We start from the raw sequence: 21,523 nt of genomic DNA, 5'->3' as shown, positions 1-21,523 counted from the left end.
TATAATGCAAGAAATACTGAACTTCAACAAAAGAGTTGATTAGAGTCCTACATTGAGCATAGAACAGCGGAAAACATTTGATTCAGTCTTGATTAACAAAAAAGGCAACGCTATGGGCAGTTCTACTCCGTTATCTAAGGTCATCTACATTCAGTCTTTTTCAAGTAGTGGAATAGTTCATGCAGCTATATTTCCACTTAAAAAAAAAGTTGAAATAGCAAGAAGTTAAAGTTTTCCACGCCAACTTTTTCTGCGCTTAACGCTCTTGAGAAAACAACAGCCATTGCCCAGAGGAAAATAAAAACTTTTTGAAATGTGATGCTGCTAAGGACCCTGAAGAACCCCTGAATGTAAGAGACAAGCGTGTATATTGCAGCTGTTACTATAGATGGATATGTAAAAAATAAAAAAACAATGAGAAGACACAAACTGCAATATTTTAATCGCTCGGCACTGAGCGGACCGAACCCAATGGCAGTGCCGGACTCGAACCCGCGGCCCCCCACACGCCGCGTTCCCGCGTGCCGCAGCCGCCCCCCCGCCTCCCATTGGCCCATTTCAAACACACGCCCCGCCGCGGCGCCCAATCGGCGCTCGCCCCCGCCTCGGAGGCTCTCGGGAGCCCGAGCGGAGCCGAAGCCGGCTCTCGGGCCCGACGCGGCTCCCGCGGGCATGCGCGGTAGCGGCCGGGCGGCGGCAGGGCGCGTGCGCCGCGGCGGGCGGTAAGCTGCGGGCCGCGCCTCCGCCTTGCCTCCCGCGCATGCGCGCTGGGTGGCGGCGCCGGGGCTGGCGGCGGCGGCGGGGGGCGTCGGGCCTGAGGCGCTCGCTCCGCTCCCGTCCCGTCCCGTCCCGTCCCGCGGCCTCCGCGCCCGTCCCGTCCCGTCCCGTCCCGTCCCGCCCCGCCCCGCCCCGCGCGCAGGCGGCGGCCCCGGGAGGCGCGGGGCCGGGCAGGGGCCTGTAGGGGCTGCTGTAGGGGCATGGGGCGCTGCTGGGGCCGCCCCCCTCGGCGGGCCCGGCGCGCCCCCGGCCCCTGCCCGCGGCGCCGCCCGCGGGGCCTGTAGGGGCGGCCGCAGCGCCCCGCGCCCTGGGGAGCGGCGGCGGCGGCGGCGCGGGATGAGGAGGAGCCGCGGCGGCCGGCGGCAGTGAATGGGCGTCGCGGCGGAGCGGGCCGAGCCGCAGGCGCAGGCGGGGCCGGGGCCGCGATGGCTCAGGAGAAAATGGAGCTGGACCTGGAGCTGCCGCCGGGGAGCGCCGCGGCCCCGAGCGACGGGGGCGGCCTGAGGAGATCCAACAGCGCCCCCCTCATCCACGGGCTCAGGTGAGCGCGGCCCGGCCCGGCCCGGAGCCCTCGGCAGGGCCGGGCCCGGAGCCCTCGGCCGGGGGCCTGCGGTAAAGCTGTGGAAGTCAAATGGGTGCTTGCCATGCGCTGGAGATGGATGTACGTCCAGTAGCACCGTGTGGTTCTAAGGAAAGTGTGGTTCTAAGCATCCCTCAGAAGGCTGCTCACAAAGCCTGTTTGTTTTTTCTCCCTGCAGTGACAACTCGCAGGTTTTTCAGCCTTACGTGTTGCGAACTCGCAGGAACAGTACAACAGTTATGAGCCGTCACAGTATGGTAAGGAATCTCAAGCATGTTTTGTTTACACCTAACAAGAAGTAATTGGGCTGGAGAAATGAAGTTAAACTTGATTTGTGCTTGCACTAAGCGTCAGAGCGAGATTCCAGACTGCAGAATATGCATTTTTCACCTGCAGCTGCTGCCTACAATAAAACAATGCTTGTGCATTAGTTGCATATCCCCAAGAACGGAACAGTATCAAGAACCATGATTGATTTCTGGTATTAAGTACTATCTTAATATTAATTTGGACCTGAACACAGATGGGAAGAAAAAACTGCTATCACAATTGAAAGTCTTGAATGGTTCTTTTAATTTGTTGTAAAAACGGAAGAGAGGGATTTGCAATGCTCCATTGACCTTTTTTTTTCACGGGGCCTTTTTTTTTTTTTTTTTTGCAAAGGCTGAACACTAGACATCAGAGAATCATATGGAGAAGAGTTTTATATCCTGGTTGATATTCTGCCTCTTGTTGTATAAATCTGTTAGCATACAGTAGTGCACTTACGTGATTTTTCAAAGATGTTATGTTTCATTTTTCTCTCTTTCTTTATTGTCAGCTTATGCTGAGCTATGTGCTCTTTTCTGCTATTTTTTCTCTCTCATCCAAGGGTAGTGAAGATTAAATTGTTTTTCTCAAAACCTGTGGAACGTGAAGTCCTAAAATATGTGTTACTTCTATGTTTTTTATCTTGTTCAGAAAAAATGCAGTGGAGTTCTAGTTCAAAGTCTTTTGTTATGAGGTATGTTTAAAGACAGACTGCAAATCTTTGGAACTCAAATAGTAGGTGTCATGTAGACAGACACGTGGGCATCCTGAGTGAGAACTGTTGGCTGTATGTGGCACTAGCCAAAGGTTCAAAGGGATTAGATGTATAAGGTACTTCGCAATTGCAAAAGTAAAGGTTTACAGAATGCTCTTCAAGATGGAGCTGAAATGCTCTATAAAAGTAAGCTGGTTGAGTAAGTTAGTACAGGGGTCTGTCGTCTTATTCTAGACAGTAGGGAATTAGATAATACTCTCAGTTTCATTTATAATCCCTCTCTTGCTTAAATGGCACATACAGCTGTTTGTGCACTTGAGATACTAAGAGCATGCAACTCTGAGATCAGCACTGCTTGCAGAGTGACAGAATGAATTTGTAAGTAGTAAAACTAGTCTTTTGAAGGTCAGTGTTTTCATTTTGCAACATTATTTGAGTCATCCACATGAAGTTGTACAGCTCATTTTTAATTCAACAAAAATGTAGGTGTATGGGTGGATGCAGGCTGTTGGTTTGCGATTTAATCATGGTGGCTGTCACTTTTTTTCAGTTGCTGTCATCATCTCCCATTCGTATTCCTAGTAGTCGACTTCATCAGATCAGAAGGGTAAGTGAGGTTTTTAACTATATATTTAGTAACAGAATGAAAAGCATTTATATAATACTGAAATACATAATGTGAGTTTCTTTCCTATTGAATTTTTCAAGTATTAGAGGAAACAGAGCTAAAAAAGATTTAATTTCAACACGGAAGTGTGATTGCAAGGCTTATTGTTGTCATGTTTCAACTACCTTGCATTTTTGGAGTGCTGTTTCCTTAAGAGAAATGCTGAGGTAGGCTTATAGCAGTTTTTCTTTCTGGAGAGCTTCTATTGTCCATATTTCAATTCTAAAAGCAAATTACTGAATCAGGAGTAGTATTATAAGTACCTGTGATGAACAGATGTTACATAAAAACTTAAAATGTTTATCTCCTGCAGGAAGAAGGAGTGGATTTAATGAACAGAGAAACAGCACACGAAAGGTGAGTGTTATGGAAACAAGATGATAAAATAGTCAGTTATCCTCTTTGTAGCTACTGATGGGATTTTTTGTATTCTAGGGAAGTGCAAACAGCAATGCAGATAAGCCAATCATGGGAGGAAAGCTTGAGCCTGGTAATCTCTTTATAGATGTTTCATATTTAATTCCACTTCTACGCTCAACTGATGAATTTAAGGGAAAGAGAGGAGTAACTGTGGAAATAATCTCAGATAAACCGAAGTTCATCTGTTTTAGCTCTTTTGCGTACTTGGCCTAACAACTTTCCATGGAAGGTTGTAGCTTGGATTCTAAGGTAGTGTCTTGTGCAACTGTGAAGTTTGAAACTTTTGTATTTACAGAGCGACAATGACTTGGACAAGTCTGAGAAATCTTCCTCCCCAAAGAGAATAGACTTCATTCCAGTTTCGCCGGCACCTTCACCTACAAGAGGAATAGGAAAGGTAGGATAAGTGAAACACCAAACAGAAAACACATCTTTACAGTTCACCTTCACTGAAAATTCTAAAATGTGAAACTTCACAGATTTAAAAACCAGCAATGACAAAACCCAACCCAAATCCACGTATTACTGTTTTCTAATAATCAGATGCTTACCTTAGAGCCTGCAGAGTTTAAGCAGTGTGCTAATTCTTTCACACTGCATGTTTTCACTTGCTTTTATTTGTGTAATGTTTGGGTGGTTAGGATTCTGGTTCCAGGGAAGTTAGAAGAGGTCATTGTAGTAATCGTATACAGACTTGATCTTCAACCGCATAATTGGGGCGTGCTGGGGAAGAAGCACCAAAATCTGAATGTATTGTATGTGGAGAGGAAGAGATTAGGCAAACAGCAGAAGCTGCAGATCTGTGTGGTGAGGAGGAGTAATTTATGTCCATCAGTTATGGAAAGGAAGGCATAAACTCACTGACGGACTCAGCTCAAAATTGGGCATGCTTAATTTGCACTGAAGACTGATAGCAAATGCTGGAAAAGGAAAAAGGTGAATCTTGGGTAAACTACTTTTTTTTCAGTAAGGATGGGAAAACTGAAATGTTAGCACAGAAAAAATAGTAACTGTGTTTAAAGGTGGGCTGCCTGACCTTGTTCTCAGCCTTTTTTTGTGGTTCTGCTTTTGTACTGCTAATGTTTTATTGCAGTGAGCTTGCGAGAAATATTTGTGTGCTTAGCTTTGGGTATTCACAGGCTAAGATCAAATGAGCTACAGTATCACAGAGCTAAATAGTCTCTTCTGCTCTGGCAGACTGTATTAAATTTTCAGGTATTTTGAGTAAACTCAGCTGGTTTGCATAACAAATGTATTGGAAAAAAAGTAAGTCCTGAGTACTGTACTGTTATTTCTAACTGTAATGGGAAGAACAGAAACAACAGTTTTATTTAGAAAACAGTCTATTTAAATTTTGGATTTCATACGGTTTTGAATTTCAGATTAATCTGAGCAGTATTGCATTAGCCAGTGTATTTTTTGCAAGTTGAGTTTTAATTCCTCCAAGATTCTGTTTAATCATTTCTGCCTTATTCTGTTACTAAGTTTTCTTTAATTGGGGGTATTTTGATTGGGGGCGTGACACTTCAGTATTTAAAAGGGAATTCTGAATCATCTTTATGTCATTCATTCTGCAGCAGTGTTTTTCACCATCATTGCAAATGTTTGTGAGCAGTAATGGATTACCTCCAAGTCCTATTCCCAGTCCAACAAGGCGATTCTCCAAGTAAGTAACTTCTGAAAGCAACAGGTATACGTTGGCTTAAATTCCGAGGCTAGCATAAAGATAGTTAAAGCTGATGCCAAAGCATTAAAAGAGGCTTCATTTTTAGAATAGCTGAAGCATTGCCATGTAAAAATGCTTTGCAGGTTTATTTTTTACCAATGGTAGCTTTACATGAGTGTTCTTACAAGAATCTTTAAACTAGACTTTGTTTCTTGTGAGGAAATTCCTTGGTCCTTCCAGTGAACTCGATTAATTTGTCACTGTATCAATTTCATATAAATATTATACTGAAGATAGAAATGGCTTGAAGTGAGCATGTACTAAGAGAAGGAGAAGACCCTAGAAAACTTAACAAATTTTCTGTGGCAGATAATTTGCTCTAATAGGCAGCACTTCTTTGTGTGTTCAGATTCCCTAAGCATTCCAATTGTACAGGAATAGCTTTAACAAACATTTGATATATGGTTGTGTTGATTTGATGCTAAGTATGGTGGTGTTCAAACTTGGAACTTTCACTATCAATATTTTCTCTAGCAGGAGGAGTCAAAGTCCAATCAACTGTATCAGGCCTAGTGTTCTTGGCCCCATTAAAAGAAAAGGTACGTGTATTTACATTGTCAGATGCTTTAGTATGGATGTAGGTTTGCAGCAGGAAGATACATTTTTTCTTTCTGTTGTTTTCCTGTGTATATAATGTGCTTGTATCCATGGTGAACTGGAATTTACCAATTGTAATTTACACATATAATGTAAAGTAGCTAGTCTAAAATACAAGAATGAAAAACATTAGAACAGCTACTGCTTGAAAGAGGCAAACTTTATTCCACATCAAATTAAATGTTTGTGAATATTTGTGAGCCTTGGCATTCCTAAGAGTTACCACTGTGCGGTGCACACCCTTCAGATCATCCAAGGAATGTTGCTTATCATGCAGTATCTTCTAAACTTAGTACTGAATGTTTGTTTTTACTAGGAAAGTTCAGAAGGTGAGAGAGAGATGAGTGCAGGGCAGATCAGTGTTATTTTACAGAATCACAGGATGGTTGAGGTTGGAAGGGACCGCTGGAGATGGTATAGTCTAACCCCTGTGCTGAAGCAGGATCCCCTAGAGCACATTACCCTGCGTTGTGTCCAGATGGCTTTTGTATGATCTCTAGGGCAGGAGACTCCACACCTTCCCTGGACATCCTGTTCCAGTGCTCAGTCACCCTCACAGTAAAAATGTAAAGCCTTCTCCAGGCTGAACAGACCTGGCTCCCTCAGTCTTTCCTTATAGATGCTTCAGTCCCATATAATTTTAGTAGCCCTTAGCTGGACTTGCATCAGGAGCTCCACGTCCCTCTTGTACTGGGGAACCTAGAACTGGACAGAGCACTCCAGCAGAGGCCTCACCAGTTGCTGAGTAGAGGGGGAGAAACACCTCTCTTGACCTGCTGGCAGTGCTCTTCCCAATGCCCTCCAGGATACTCTTGGCCACAAGGGCCCGTTGCTGGCTCGTGGTCCGCCTGCTGGCTGCCAGGACTCCCAGATCCCTCTCTGCAGAGCTGCTTTCCAGCAGGTCAGCCCCCAGCTTGTACTGGTGCTTTGGGAGTGGGGGAGGGAGTATTCTTCCCAGGTTCAGGATGCTGCATTTACTTGCCTTTGTTGAATTTCAAGAGGTTTCCTCCTGAATGAGGAAAACTGCATTCTTTATTGAAAGTAGTCTGCATTAAGGATATTCAAACTACATCCTAGAACAATTATGAATTTCTGTGAATTTTAGAATCATTAAAAAAATGTACAAAACTGTATGAAGCTCAGTGATAAACAGGGAATAGATATTCATGCTGTGATGTTTTACTTAAAATAACTTGTGTACAATTGTAAAATGTATTAAAAACAGAACAAAAAGGGCAGGCTTTCCTCACCCTGTCTATGTGCTCTGGTGGAGCATCTTCTACAAAGTGGAGATACAAGGTTTTTACTGGAAATATCAAGAAATAGTTCAAAATGTTACCTAATTTTAAAATATCTAATCCATATAAATGAACCTAATTTATTTTCCTAAATGCGTCATGCATTTGAGAACATTTCACTGCAATAGGGAATTAATACTAATTGCACTGTGCAGTGCAGCTTTGTGAAATTTCAAGTGTTGCAAGTGTTACTTTAATTGTTGTTTTGCATTTTTTTCACTTACATGTAAGACCAAGTATTGAATATCTTTTTTTTTTTTCCCCATTTTGCTTGATGGAAGTTGTCATTCTTTCCCTTAAAAAAAAAAAAAAAAAAAGGGGGTGGGGGATTGTGTGCTAAAGGAAATAAACTTGGGGTGTTATCAGTCTTGCATAAAATGAATGGTAGTAGGATTCTGTTGTCTATCATAAATATATACTGTTTAACTGAAATGCTTAGCTTCTGTCAGATTTTCAAACTGACACTGCAGCTGCTGGTAGGTAAAAAGACAAAGTTATTTCCGTTTCCTATGTTTTTGCTGCCAAGCTGAAAATTGAACTATATTGTAGCTGAGAGGGTTTTCTTTTAAGCTTGTTATCTGCAAGTTCTTGGTATTTCAAAATGTCTATTATACAGAAGCTATTAATGAGCTAGCTCATTCTCAGGGTGGATTATACTAAACAGACCTTATGAATTCTCCCCATCACGTTTAATCTTTTAATGTCAGTAGATGATTACAGGTACAAAGTCTGATCCATGATGAGTAATTGGAAATGCATACACATGCTCACTTTTTTCTATTCAGCTTTTATGTAAAAGTGTACATATGTTTAAGTATTTGTTGTACTCAGGAGAGTGAAACCGTGTACCAAGCTGGCATTTCTATTTCTGTAATCACTAAGAACTTTAATCTTGAGATTTTGGGATACGTCGGTTGCCTTATCTCAACTGCTCACTTAAAATTAAGCCACGGTAATTAGTTTGCTTTAGATTATTTTGTTTGATTGTAGTCTGAACTTAGGAAGTGTCTGTTTTTGTGTCTTTGAGATCTTTCACTGTAGCCTGTCAGATACTGCCAGAGCATTAGTTAAAGAATGGACTAGATGATTAAACAACAGCTAGCATAAAATTAATGTCTTATCTAAGTGCTTGGTTGACTGGATTAGAAGATTTACCACGTCATAAATGCCAGCTTGCTCTATTATGGGACAAACTTCTCTCTTACTATAGACAAATATTAAATGGACATTCCAGAGACTCGAGTAAGTTTGATTATTTGCACTATTTTCTTCAGGTGAAATGGAAACTGAAAGTCAGCCAAAGAGACTTTTTCAAGGAACAACCAACATGCTTTCTCCAGATGTTACACATCTGACAGATCTCAGTTCATGGTAAAATATTGCGTGCCCTAAATTGCCAAACCAGGGAATGTGCATCCGTACAAATCTTTCCGTTCTTCAGAAAAAAATATTTTGCTTATAGCTTGCATATACGTATTACTGGGAATTCTGTGATAGTGTAGTATGATAACGTTCCTGTCCACTTGATCAGTTCTTCCTGAGCAGACACTAGCTTAGACTTTGTATATCAAAACTGTCATTCTGAATATAGTCGTTACAAGTCATGATTGGTTCATTAGCAATGTTCCTTCATCTGAAGATGCTTCATCATTTCAGTATTTTGTAGGCAGTGACTGTATAGTATCTGTGGCACTTACCTGAATACCTAGATAATGTATATGTGAATAGTTGCTGCAGTCACATAGTTCATATTGACAAGTTCAAGATTTTTAGTGTTGTTTGTCTCCATTCTGATTTATGTCTCCTTTATGATTATGATCATAAAAAGCTGAATATATAGTCAGAAGTCAGATACTAAGTATTCTAAAATATCAATTCCGTATTACTGTGATTTCAATATACCTATAGAATTGGGACCTAGAAATATTTCATTCATATTACTTCCAGCTAAATTACAAAAGCATCTTTTTTACAAGCTGTCTGGAATCATGTATCAAGACTTCAGAATCCAAACAGAGTAATTCCTTACTTAAGAAGGAAAAACGCATTTCAAAATCTTGCTTTGAGTAGTGTAACATTTTAAAAACATAATAGCTAATTAACGACGTCTATGCTGCATTGCTGATTAGATTCTTATTCTTTCTTTCCTGTAATCTTTTTAAGATTTTGCTTGTTAGTTGTCATCTCCTTTCTACAACTGATTAAAATCAGAGTAGTAATTTATTCTGCATGTTAAAAAAAAAAATAAAATTCTGCTCCTCGTTCCCTTAAGGAGCATGAATATACATATAACATGCTACAGAAAACAAGGAGTCTTCAGGGCTGCCAGTCTTGGAGTAAAGACTGAGTGGTAGTATATGTCTCCTACATCTTTCCTATGAAGGAGAAAAAGTACATTAGCTTTGTAGACAAATTCATGATGCCTGTGTTACTAAATAACCATTTTCTTTTTCCTCAGCCTGTCTTCAGACATACTTGATGGGAGTAGCAGCAGTGTTGGCTCTTCATCTGATTCACTGACTAAAGGCAGCATAACCACAGAGTCTCCAGTAACGTGTTCAAATTCATGCTCTTCATTCATTTTGATGGATGATCTCTCACCTAAGTGACTTAATGAGTTCCGAGTCAGTGTTTGGCTGTGCTGTTCCCTTACTGTACACTTGTACAGAGAAATGAACTCTGATCCTTGAACCGTTAACATGAGGATTGTTACATGGAAAATTAGTGTAACTGTAATCCTTGGCAACTTTCCAGTGATTTTGATTTATCCATTTAATGGACATTGTAGACCATATTAATGTCTGGTTTTGCGGATTTATTTTTTAAACAAGATGTCTGCTCAGATTATACTAACTTCTTGCTTTCAAGAACTTGCATACACTTTTTGATTCCAAGATAGGTATCTACCTATTAGTGTTGCAATTTTTAGGAAAATACTTCTATTATTATCGTGGTCACTATGTCTAGGGAAATAATTTGGTTCGCAAGGATTTGAAAATACTAATTTATTGTCTGGCACTTCAACCATTAAGTGAAACTATTCCTGCTTTTTTTTTTTCTTTAGTCACTAGCCTCAAATCCTTTTTGCAGAAGGGAGAAAACAAATTTTTCTTAGTGCTGCTAGTCACTTTTGTTACAGAAGACCACAATGGGTCTGGAAATCTCACTCTATTACATTACAAAAAAAACCAAACAACTAATGACTGCCACTTTTGCCGTTGGTGAAGAAATAATATTCTACGAATGAACATGATTGAAATAGCTGCATAGTTTTCTCCCCAGATCCTTCGTCCTACGGACTATATGAAAATACGGTCAATAATCAGCAACATTTGGCCAAGGAAAATTAATCCATGCCTCGATCTAAGACATACAGTGCAGATAACTAAGTTATTTAAACTACTGTGTAGGAGAACATGTATGGCACCATCAATGTCTCCTGTGGCATTGAGGTCACAGGTATTTTTGTGCCTTAGGGGACATTGTTACAGAATTATGGAATGTAAACCGGGGTGGGGGGGAGGGAAGTCCTTTGTGTACAGCTTGTTTATAGAGTGCTTACCAGATTCTGTCGTCAATGCTGCTTTCCTTAGCGTTCCTTTCCAAGGTGTGTGCTCCGTTACAAGGTGCTGTGGGCAGTCCAACCACGCTGTGAGATGGCAGCCTACAAAGTGACTTTTGAAGCTGCTATATACAGCGTTTATGCCTTCGTAATAAGCAGGGCAAATGGCAGAGCGAACATTCGATTTGTAAGGAGAGACCTTAAAATTTAGATTGAATATAAGCTCTGCAAATTTGTTTGGCTAAGGAGTTATATTTGGACTATGACTAGTCTTGATACAGTACTTTGGTCAGTCTGAGGAAAGACAATAGAGATTTTACTTTTAAAAGACTTTAACGGGGCAAAATAAATCCGTTTGTAATCTACTGTGTTATGCTATTTATTATTTATAACTATGTAAAAAGTCTGTGGTGATGAATTATAGTATTTTTTTATGATTGAATAAGTTTTTTATGTTCGGTAATTGCTGGCTGGTTTGTATTTAATACGCAACATTGTCTGCCAGAATCATAAGCTTCCATTTTTGAATGTTTGTAACATAATTGCTTTTGTTATCTGAAAGTACAACTTCTGATCTTCTTGAAAGAAAATAGCACTGAATTTAAAGTAAGATTATGTGCTTTAAGAGTGAGCACAATCTCTGGCAATATTGTCTGGCTAAAAAGGGGAGGGGGAGAACCATAGTTTTTTCTGTTCTGAAGAAGCCATTGAGTTTCCAGAAGACATGTACATACCAGATTATTTTCTAAAGTGTTTTCATTAAATTGTAAGAAGTACCATAATGGGCCAACAGTGGCACTATCATTTGTATTATCATCTTCACCTGTGGAGCATTAGTTCCCCACCTCAAATAAATGTGCATATTGTAAAATATTGTCCATTGGTGCCATTTTTAAACGAGCTCTACAGTATTGAATGTTAATTTTATTTGTATATGCACAGTGCTATTTCTTGAACTTTTGATGTCTTAAATTGCTTAATTATTTTTTTATTCATGCTTGTATCTTCTCTGCCTTTCTGATGGTGAAAGAAGGCTGCTTTTACATTTGTAAAAATATTGATAAACAGTCTGTGATAAAATTCAATCTGTTATCTGTGCCCCGGTTTCATTATACTGTCCTTTTACTGGTTCTGTGATCTACAAATCTGAACAAGGGGTGGCAGAAGGGGCAAACCTATTGCATGCTTTCTTAAAACTGAGAAGAACATAGCTATCGCTTATTTTTGGCTGGTTTACCTGTACAATTGATGTATCCCAGATTTGTTTGTTAGTGGAGAGTCTTATATAAGTGCTGCCCTTTGTAAACATTAGAATGTAAGCTTCATAAAGCAAACGCACAAATAATGGCTCTTGTTACAGCATTGTTTTAGTGTTCTGGCTATTCTCCACTCTTCAGAAGGCGTTGCTCTTTTATAAAATATATGTATATATATAATACACACATGCTTTTTCTGTTGTTTCAGGATTAAATATCTTTTTTTTGTAATCGTAATAGGTCCCATCTAGGACCGTATTTAACACTCACAACTGTAATACCACTTGCTCATTTTAAAACTAAACAGATGAAGTCTTCTAATACTCTAATAGTTGATATTTGCACCTAACTGCATGTGAGTTTCTGCTGCTTACAGAATTGATCTTTATTGCAGTGTAAAGGCTAGTACAGCACAATCTGACTAAAACTGAAAAGTTGCATTTCTGGATTTATTAACTTATTAACTGTCTTGTCTGTAACTAATTAGATATCACTTTGGGGAAGAACACCAGCTGGTGCTGGTAGTCAGCTTTAACAGATAACCACTGACACAGCACTGTTTTTTTTTTTTTTTTTTTTTTTTTTTCTTTTTAATTCATCAGACTTAGTTGCGCTGAATTGCCATAATGAGTTAAACAGGAATATGAGAATTCCTGTCTTTTTTCACCTTCTTTTTTTCTTTTTTGAAATAAGTCATTAATGTGTATGTACTGCTGAGAATCACCAGTGATGATTCCTTCTAATGTTGTAACTATTGGAAAGAAAGTTAGGATACTAGCAGATATCTGTGTCATTCAAGCAGCATTTTAGATGGCATATTTTTGATATGTTAACTAGCACAGCATTATGATGTTGGTGTTTGTACAGTTCATTACAACTAGACTAGCACTGCCTTTATACCTGAAGTATACTGACTCCTCTTTTACCAGGCTTAAAATGCTGAAAGGATTTTACAAGTTGTTTAGAGAGGTTAAAAAAAAAAAAAAAGTCAATTGTGGAATTGTGTTTTGATAATATCAAGTGTTCTGAATCAGGAAATGGATTGCAGTATGCATGTTTCATTCTAATTCATTGAATTTCATATTGGGCCCAAAAGCCTGTGTTTAAGGGGCTGTTTTTCTGATTGTATGTGATTAAATACTTTCTCCTACAATTAAATTAATTAAACTGTCAGTGGGTGAGGATGTAAATCTGAGTCCTGCAGACTTTATTGGAAAAGTCATCTTTAAATGCACAAGGAAAGCTATACTATATAAAATTGGTAAAGTGGAATTTTTTTAGATTTCATAAAAATACTCATTTTAATGACTGGAAATGCTGAAGGCATTTTAAATATAAGACTACAACTCTAGGCGGAACCGTGTTGGGGACTGTATGCAGAGGTTAACTTGAACAGGCTTAGGCAGATTCAGTGTGTACTGGAATAGATAACTCTTGGGAAATTATTTTTTGCAAATATCCACATTCTTATCTGCAGATCTGAATAATATACTGTGTGACAACAAAGATGAAAACTTCTTTTTCATGGAGGAATTTCATCTGCATAAAATATTCCTGGTAGTTTCATAACAACAACAAAAAGCTTTGCGTTAATATCTGTTCAAATACTTCATGAAGTCATTGGACAGTTTCATTTGCTTTTTTGGACTAAAGGCCAAGAAATATTTTCGGAGCTATACAGACTGCCTCTTGTATTCCAAGGTTATTATATAAATGGCAACAGTCCTTAGTAAGAGCGAAGGGATTTGTCTCCTATTCAACATTTCAGTCTTGAGCTTTAATAAATAATTCTTAGCAAATTTGGTGATTATTGTGAAATGGATTATTTAAAGTACCAGATGATCCAGTGAGCTGCCGAAGGATGTACCAACTCCTTTGACCATAAATTAGAATCTTAGCCATAAACTTAGACCTGCTTTATCCAACTGATTTTCAAATAAAAAGTGTTGCAAGCAGCTGAAACTTCTGTGAGGGTACAGGCTATTCAAACTTAAAGGAAAAGATTCCTTGTCAAATCTAGGACTTTTTTGTTCATTCCATCCCCAAAAGAAAGCTATGCCTGCCCATCAAAATTCAGTTAGCACTTCTCCTACTTTTATGGCCATCTTTGGAGAGGACGTGGGATTGGTGATCGAGCTTCTTTAAGGACTGGTTATCTAATTCATGACTAGGACCTTTGTCATCAAGGTTAAACCAAAAGTAGATGTTATTTTAGGGCAGGCCTGTTTTCTGAGGAAGTAAATAGGCTGCAGAGCTGATTTAAGCATGAGAGCCGGTACTTATTTCCTGCTGCAAATGAAGAGTCGTCATGTAAGCAGGTTATAATGACCGGGGCTGCTGGCTTGGCACTACCATTCCCATAAATACAAAGGCACACAACTCCCACTTTTAACTTGGACATGTACCTCAAGGCTATCCTTTTATTAGTGTGCTGGGCACTTAGCGGAAGTCTCTTGTTTCAGTCCAAACCATTTTGCATTAAAGCTGCTTTTTATTACTTGCTTTTAGATCTGAAAGCCTTTTGATATGGGGGCTATTGGGCCTCGGTTTTGAGTCTTGACTGTGACAAGTGTGCCAGGGCCAATGTTTTCTTTTTAAACATGGAGCAATTTGTTTTGTTCTTACATTGTCAAGTCTGGAAATGCAGAGTAGGTAGGTAGGCTCTTGCTATTAACGAGGAATGCGTGTTAGCTTTAGCGATCACGAAAGACTGGTGTTTTAAAAGAAATAAAAGCTAAAAACACAGAACAAAGAAATACCTATTTTTAGTAAACCAATTTGGCTGGTTTGATAGCAGTCTCTCTCTCTCTCTCTCTCTTTAAACGTAGGAAGTAGTGTTTTGAACATATCCTTAGTAACACAGCAACAACATCCAGCATGCTTTCACCCCCAAATGCTTTTCTGTCCTGTGAAGAGGAACTGAGTGCTGAAAGACCACAAGTTTTGTTCATTTACAACAGACGGAGGGCATGGCCTGCCTCAGGTCTCTGAATAGCGCTGTGGTAACAATCCCCTATGATTCAGCAGGCCCGTTGCTGACACCAGGCTGTCTAGCGTTCCTGTCTGAACCATCCAAAAAAAGCATCACATTCAGCTCTAATAATGAGTCTGACATCCTCAGTCTCCCTTATTTTATTTCTGAGGAGCATCAGATTTTACCTCTCATACAAACACAATTATCATTTGCTGTTAATTGCCATATGTTGACTTTCTTACCAAATAGCTGTGGTAAAATTCCTGGTGGACTTTGTGGGTGCTTGTTTGTCCCTCATTTTGGGGTATAACAGACTTTGGGATTTTTGATTATTTTTCAGATAATGAAATGTGTGTCTTCTGGAAGAATTATCCATTGTGTTTTAATTTTGCAAGGCATTTGGTTATAGTTTATGCAGAAGTCTGTATAAAAGTAACTCATATTTAACAACATGAGTCAAATGAATCGTGGAGACAATGACACGCATTTGTTTTGTCAGAAATTGACTGGATTAACCCTTGCATCACCTAATCAAATCTCCTGCATTCTGTGGCAGTCTCCACCACTTGTGAACTTTCCCCAAAATAAAATGAGCTGGCAGAAGTGCCAGGCTATTATTTGTATTGGGGTAGTTTATAATGCAGATTACGAAAATCCTATTGTGCTAGAACAAAAAGACTTTCCTTGCCCCAAATAATTTGCAATTTAAATTTGTCATGAGAACTGTAATAGTTTATCAATGCAGTGCATGACCAACAATTCTTCCAGTGTGGAAAAGCTGGAATCTGCAATGCACAGGTAAGAAACGGGTGATATCACAAACTGTGGGCAGGAGTATGATTCAGAATGCAACCGAAGTTAACTAGTCCAGAATCCAAATTGAAATTTTGTAAAAGGCCTCTCGCAAAGCAAACTCTGCTCTCTGAACACCTAAAATTTAGGGAAAAATTCGGCTAATGCGATGAACTTAACAGCTGTCTCAACCCTACCTAAGGACTGAAATTTCTGTACTGTGATCAGAACTTCCCAGAATTTGGAAGACAAATCACTGCACCAGGGAGAAGTAAAATAAAATGTCTCTGTGCCTCTGATGCATGAGCACTGGTTTGAAAAATGATAGAGAACAAAGTACAGTGAGTTGGGACAAATGTGCTTTAAATAAGTCGAGGATGTGCTACGTATAGTACGTGTAACATCTTGTTCGTGTGCAAGAACAGACTGTGAAAGAAACAGCTTTGTTTGTGTGGGAGAAGCAACATCAAAGAGCTTGAAAGAACTAGTACTGTAATGGGAAACAGTTGCCTTTTGAGGACTCTTACTGCTGCTGGTCACTTTTTTTCCTGTTAAAACCTGGCAACACGAGCAAGGAGCAGCCTGGATAGGTTGGGCCAGGTGGGCACCTGGGTTTGTGTGCTGCCACAGCTCCCCACCACCCCACTTCACGCTGAGTTTGCACCAGCCTTGAAGGTTGCAGTTGTGTTTTCTGGCTGGCTAAAGCAAAGCTAGATGTTCAACTTGTCTAGGAGCGGTTACCAAATGGGATTGCCAGTTTCCAACAGGAAAGGGTACGTCCTAGGTGTTAGTGGGTAAAATTGGGGGGGGGGGGGAAGATGAGAGGGAGGCCGAGGGTGTTCCTACATCTCGGTGGGACAGAGATACCCAAAGAGCAGAATGGAAAGCAGGGGGGACCTGGCAGGACCAGGCAGTACAGAAAGAGCAGCCCAGTGGAGCAGAAAGAAGAATGCCACCCAGCAGGAAGAAGAGAGCAGGGCAGGAGCTGGTACGCCTGCGTGGCATGGGGGAAGCCATGGCTCTCCTGTGGGCTGTCCTGGCTACGCTCCTGGCCAGCAGAAGGCTCGTGCTGAAGGGCTGTGTTACACCTGTATGCAGACAGCAAGCCAGCCATACGTCTTGCAACTTGTGCACATCGGGGCTTATTTTTTGGAGAGTATCTGAAGTTTTTCATTCTTGCTTTGCATTAGCAACAAGAAACCTAGTGTGAATGATACTGAAGCATAAGTGCCAGCACACACACTGTGCATCTGACTGCGCTGGGCACTTTGGACTAGAAGACATGAGAAGCTAATGGTTATTGTATGACCACAGGATGGCGTATCGTGGCTTGCAAAGCACGGGATGGTATTTAATGAGCAGCAGTTATTTTAGCTGAAGTGCGTCTAAGTTGGGTTCACCCTGCAACCCCTGTTGCTAGAAGCTTCTATTGTTTTCTTTCTTTTTCACTCAAATGTAACCTCCTCCTTTCAGTGTAAATAAATGATAGCTTTCCAGAGTCAGGTTTGGACTTCATTGTACTAATAACATTAAAACTGATAAAAATGAAGAGATGCAGCTCTGACTATAAGAAAGACACATTCTCATACTAGAGGAGAGACTTTGATCAAATTTACTGACAACCTGAAATGAATGAAAGACCCTACTCACAGCAAGAGAGCTTTTCTAGGAGTATATTGCATATTGGCTGTTTTCCCAGCCCTGGGAAGTCTTTCAGAAGCATGCTGTGGCACATTTCGGTTAGTTTTAGTGAATTGCAGTGTACAAGCTGGGTTCTTTCTCCTGAAGTGCTGATGCTGCAGCATTCCCGTCAGACCGCAGGCAGCAAGCATCTTTCTGCTATTTCTCTATGTGGGCACATACAGACCTGGGTCTTGAAGAATTTACAGCAGCTTCAGCTTTGTAACCTACAGTGCAAGGGGAATGCCTGCCTGCACGGAGCAAGCGTCCGACCGCACAGCTGTGCTCTGGTGCTGTGTCCAGGTGAGTGCTTGGCTGAGGCTGGCTGGAGCACATCTTGGTGGCTGCTGCTGCTTTTGTCATAGCTTGGGTTCTTTACTGAAAAACAAGATGTGAGAATAAGCATGCAGCAGCCTTGGGCTGCGTGCTGGAGAGCTGCCGACAGGATTGCAGCACCAGGCTGGAAAGGTCCTGCCGCTGCCCTCCCGGCTCGGCAGCCTAACCCAGCCGGGTGAGGAGGTGGGGGGAGATGATGGTCCTGATTTTCACAAAGTGCTTTGAAATCTCTCCCTAGCAAGTGCCGTGCGAGGGCTGAGTACCATCAGCACCGTTGTTGCTGGGGGTTCTGATTTTCCCCCGGCTCAGCGCCTGGCCCTGTTGTGCCTGTGCTGCACGTAGCTTTGACTTGAGTTGGGAGCGGTTTCTCTGCTCTTTCATAGTTTGCCTTCTCCTTCGCACGTCTCCAACAGGAAGTGCAGATTCAGCAGGCATTGTATGCTTCAGCAGCTTGCCAGCTGCCTTGCTGAAGCTAATTCACAATTCAAGTCACTCCTGATAAGTTTGCAAACAATGTGCAGTGATTTCTGAGCTAGATAGCAGCTGAGCTGGACTCCTCAGTTTCCAGCGTGGCAGCTGAATGAAGCTCTGCATTTATTCTGTAAAGCCGGTGGGTCAAACCCGATCTCAGGCTTAATGCTTTGTGCTTCTCTGGTGTTTCATACGTTTCTTATTTGTCAGGGAATAATTTTAAATGAGTGTCATCATTATTAACAAAACTCTCAACCGAGTGTGTGGAGGCACAAAGGGAGCAGATGGTCAGAACTGGTTTAACAAGAGCTAGGAATCGAACCCAGGAATTCTGACTTTCAGTTTACTTCCCACTTCCCTGACCACTGGATAACTCTGTTACCCCCTTTGTAATGCACTGAATCTGTCCTGGGAATAGCTCCAGTGAAAACAGAAGGGCAACATTTTTTTTCTTAGGTTAACTTCACATGGCAGCCACTGAAAGCGTGCGCTGAAGAACGTGCCCAGAGGAAGTTCCTCCACGCTGGTGGCTCACCAGGCTGGGCAGGAAGCAGCAGGTCACAGTTAGATGTAACTTACTTTAAAGATGGTGAGTGAGTGGTGCAGAAAACGTCAAGAGAAAGCATGGTTCAACAGCCAGCAGGGGAGCATGCAGTCCTGTATCTCAGTCCTTATTCCACATACTGTCTGTTGGTTCACATATATATATGTAAGGTCAGTAGTCTCAAGTGTAGCCACCTAGAACTGTCATGGATTTGACCATTTTGTGAAAAAAATCACTACAACACTTTGGCAAAAGTAGGAATATATATTGCTTCTACTAGATAACAGCAGGATTTTGTTTATGGGTAAGCTCCTGCAAGCTCACCTTGGTGCATTTTTCAAAGGGCATGAGCTCACGGCATAGGCAGATTTACGTTTTGAAGTATATTTGTCATTGTGCCATATGATGGTGTTTTTTTTTTGTTGGTTTTTTTTTTTTGTTTTTTCACTCCTCCTTTAGGATTGGAATTGGAAATTCAAGTTGGAGAAATGTGAAAGCAATTGGGCCTAATCCATTCCTGTTGTTACTCCTTTTGTTTTCACTGGAGTTACTCCAAGGCTGAATTCAGCATATGATGAACAACTTGTTCTCCAAAGCTGGAACTTAGGGGAGAAGGTTTTAGGGATGATCACGCAACTCTAAGGCTCCTTCTGAAACAACTGAAGCCCCCACAAGAGGGACAATATATGGTGAGTTTGGGTTATTGAATTTAGTGCAACATTCTAGTAATAAGCCCTCTAGTCATAATAATACATTATTATCCATTAGAACAATTACTTGAATGAAACCCAACTGCTGGCTCGCTTAGATTGGATGGAAAAATCCTAGCTGTTGATCTCAATTGCCAGTTAGCTTAACAGATACTAACCACGAGCAAGCGACAAATGGCTCTGAGCCTGGAAATCCTCCTCCTGCTTCCCTTTCCTCTCACCTTGCCTGGAGCCAGCTCCTCCAGCATTGCCACTCACGTAATGCTGCCTGCTCTTTGTGCATCAACCATCTCAGCCGCAGCCCAAGTCTCCAAAGAACTTACAAGCTCTAGGTCTGTTTTGGTTAGTTGGAAAAAAAGAGCGTGCTACAGACCATGGTGAAACTGCATGTTACCAACTGGAGTCAGTGTTCTTTGTCTGGGTTTGTGGGTTTTTTGTTTTTTTTTTTTTTGTTGTTTGTTTGTTTTTTCAGGAGTGGGGGGCATTTCTTTTGAAAGGATGAAACTCCTCACAGATCTGCAAGGGCAAAACAGTCCTTGCTGCTGGTTAATTCCTCCTGCATTCCTGTGAGCCGCTGAAAGGATCATAGCAGAGACAAGATCCCCATGGTAAAATTAAGCTTTTATTTCCTGGAGAAATAACCATTAACATCTCTCTGGCTCACTCTATTTCATTTACTTCTTAAACAACTTAGATCACACAGGGCTCCAGGAGGGGTGCACTGCTTGCAAAGAAAAGGCCTGGATGATTTTCTCCATTTAAGAGAGTCTTGTGAAAGTTGTGCTTCCTGCTTTTGCCCAGAGAGGAGGATTTATACCAGATGCTTCTGCAGTCTCCGCTGTGTGTGACTTGGAGGGTGGAAGATGCACCACGATTGCCATGGTTGGGAGGCCAGAGCAGCCCGCTGCTGAGCAACCTGAGTCCTGCCCAACAGAAATCTCTGTTGAGCAGGCCAAGGGTGGTGCAGAACATGCCAGGAAAGGAAGCAGTGCTGCAGAAGGGGCATTCACAGTGCTTGTGACGGGTGGCTGGAGATGGAGGAAGCACTTCTCCATGTTTTCTTCATACAGTTATACATTTAGTGAGCAGGGAGGGAGGACCCTTAGCTTTTACAAATAAAGTAAAGCAATTTCCAATCCTACTTAATAAGCTGGTCGGTGCAAAAAATTGATGAGATGCTGCTCTGCTTAGATCTGAGGAGGTTTTAGGGAGAAGGCAGGAAAAAATGATGCATTCCATACAGTTACTGACCTCAAGGCTCAGTGGAGAAAATGCCAGAAAGCCAAGGAAAACAGTAGGAATAGTTAAATCTTACAAACCACAGCACGGAGGGATTATCACACCAAACCTTGGTTAAAGTTCACATAGCAAAGAGGATCTCTGGCTTCCTAGGAACTACAGCTCCTACTGTTTGTCTGACGTGCTGCTCCAAGACATAATCACTTCCCAAACGTCTCTTGGTCATCAAGAGCACTATACTTTGGGCCAAGGCTTTCAGAACACTTCAGCACTAAATCAAGCGTGTTACTGCTTAGCTTAAGCACGGGGAAGGAGAGGCTGTATTTTCCCATCGCCAGCTGTGTTTCTGCAAGGCACCCCAAACCAGTATAACTATCTGGGTTTGCACATGTGTTTGATGGATCTTAAAGGTGGGACCTGCTCAGCTTCCTGGGCACCCTGGCCGAAACAGGCCACCATGCCAGTCTGCTTGTGCTCTGCTTTCTGCTCTGGGCTGGGACGGTTGGTGCCAACACTATGCATTAGGCAGGAAAATTGGTGCTTGTGCTCTGCGTGTTGGAGGAGGGTAAAATCATATGGAGAGCCTGCACACCTTGCCTTCTCTGGGAGCCCAGCACCAGGTAAGACTTCAGGCTTGTGCCTCCAGCCCTGTTCTGCTCTCATTTTAATCACAGAATCACAGAATCACAGAATCTCTAGGTTGGAAGAGACCTCAAGATCATCGAGTCCAACCTCTGACCTAACACTAACAGTCCCCACTAAACCATATCCCTAAGTTCTACATCTAAACGTCTTTTGAAGACTTCCAGGGATGGTGACTCAACCACCTCCCTGGGCAGCCTGTTCCAATGTCTAACAACCCTTTCAGTA

At 41.5% G+C, this 21,523-nt stretch overlaps 1 protein-coding gene and 1 non-coding gene across 4 annotated transcripts; both read left to right on the top strand.

Moving 5' to 3' along the window:
• The first annotated feature begins 716 nt into the window (after positions 1 to 716).
• LOC101793542 (P2R1A-PPP2R2A-interacting phosphatase regulator 1) lies at positions 717 to 12,804 on the top strand. Of its 3 annotated transcripts, none has more exons than XM_013103583.5 (10): positions 717 to 1,318; positions 1,536 to 1,614; positions 2,932 to 2,988; positions 3,362 to 3,405; positions 3,484 to 3,538; positions 3,764 to 3,865; positions 5,046 to 5,134; positions 5,672 to 5,733; positions 8,364 to 8,460; positions 9,548 to 12,804. In XM_013103583.5, exons 1-10 carry the CDS (start codon positions 1,203 to 1,205, stop codon positions 9,696 to 9,698), a joined length of 852 nt encoding a protein of 283 aa, XP_012959037.1. In that variant the 5' UTR covers positions 717 to 1,202; the 3' UTR covers positions 9,699 to 12,804. The 3 variants fall into 3 exon arrangements, with proteins under 3 accessions (XP_012959037.1, XP_027320918.1, XP_005023854.1); XM_005023797.6 differs by having other exon boundaries at positions 729 to 1,318; positions 5,669 to 5,733; XM_027465117.3 differs by lacking the exon at positions 9,548 to 12,804 and having other exon boundaries at positions 5,669 to 5,733; positions 8,364 to 8,464.
• LOC113844777 (small nucleolar RNA U109) lies at positions 9,315 to 9,461 on the top strand. The gene has a single exon (XR_003499664.2). It is a non-coding gene; the product is annotated as a small nucleolar RNA U109 (small nucleolar RNA).
• Positions 12,805 to 21,523: the final 8,719 nt, after the last annotated feature.

Source organism: Anas platyrhynchos, chromosome 10, assembly GCF_047663525.1.
Source record: "Anas platyrhynchos isolate ZD024472 breed Pekin duck chromosome 10, IASCAAS_PekinDuck_T2T, whole genome shotgun sequence".
NCBI lineage: Eukaryota > Metazoa > Chordata > Aves > Anseriformes > Anatidae > Anas > Anas platyrhynchos.
This window is presented reverse-complemented; position numbering and strand designations above follow the sequence as displayed.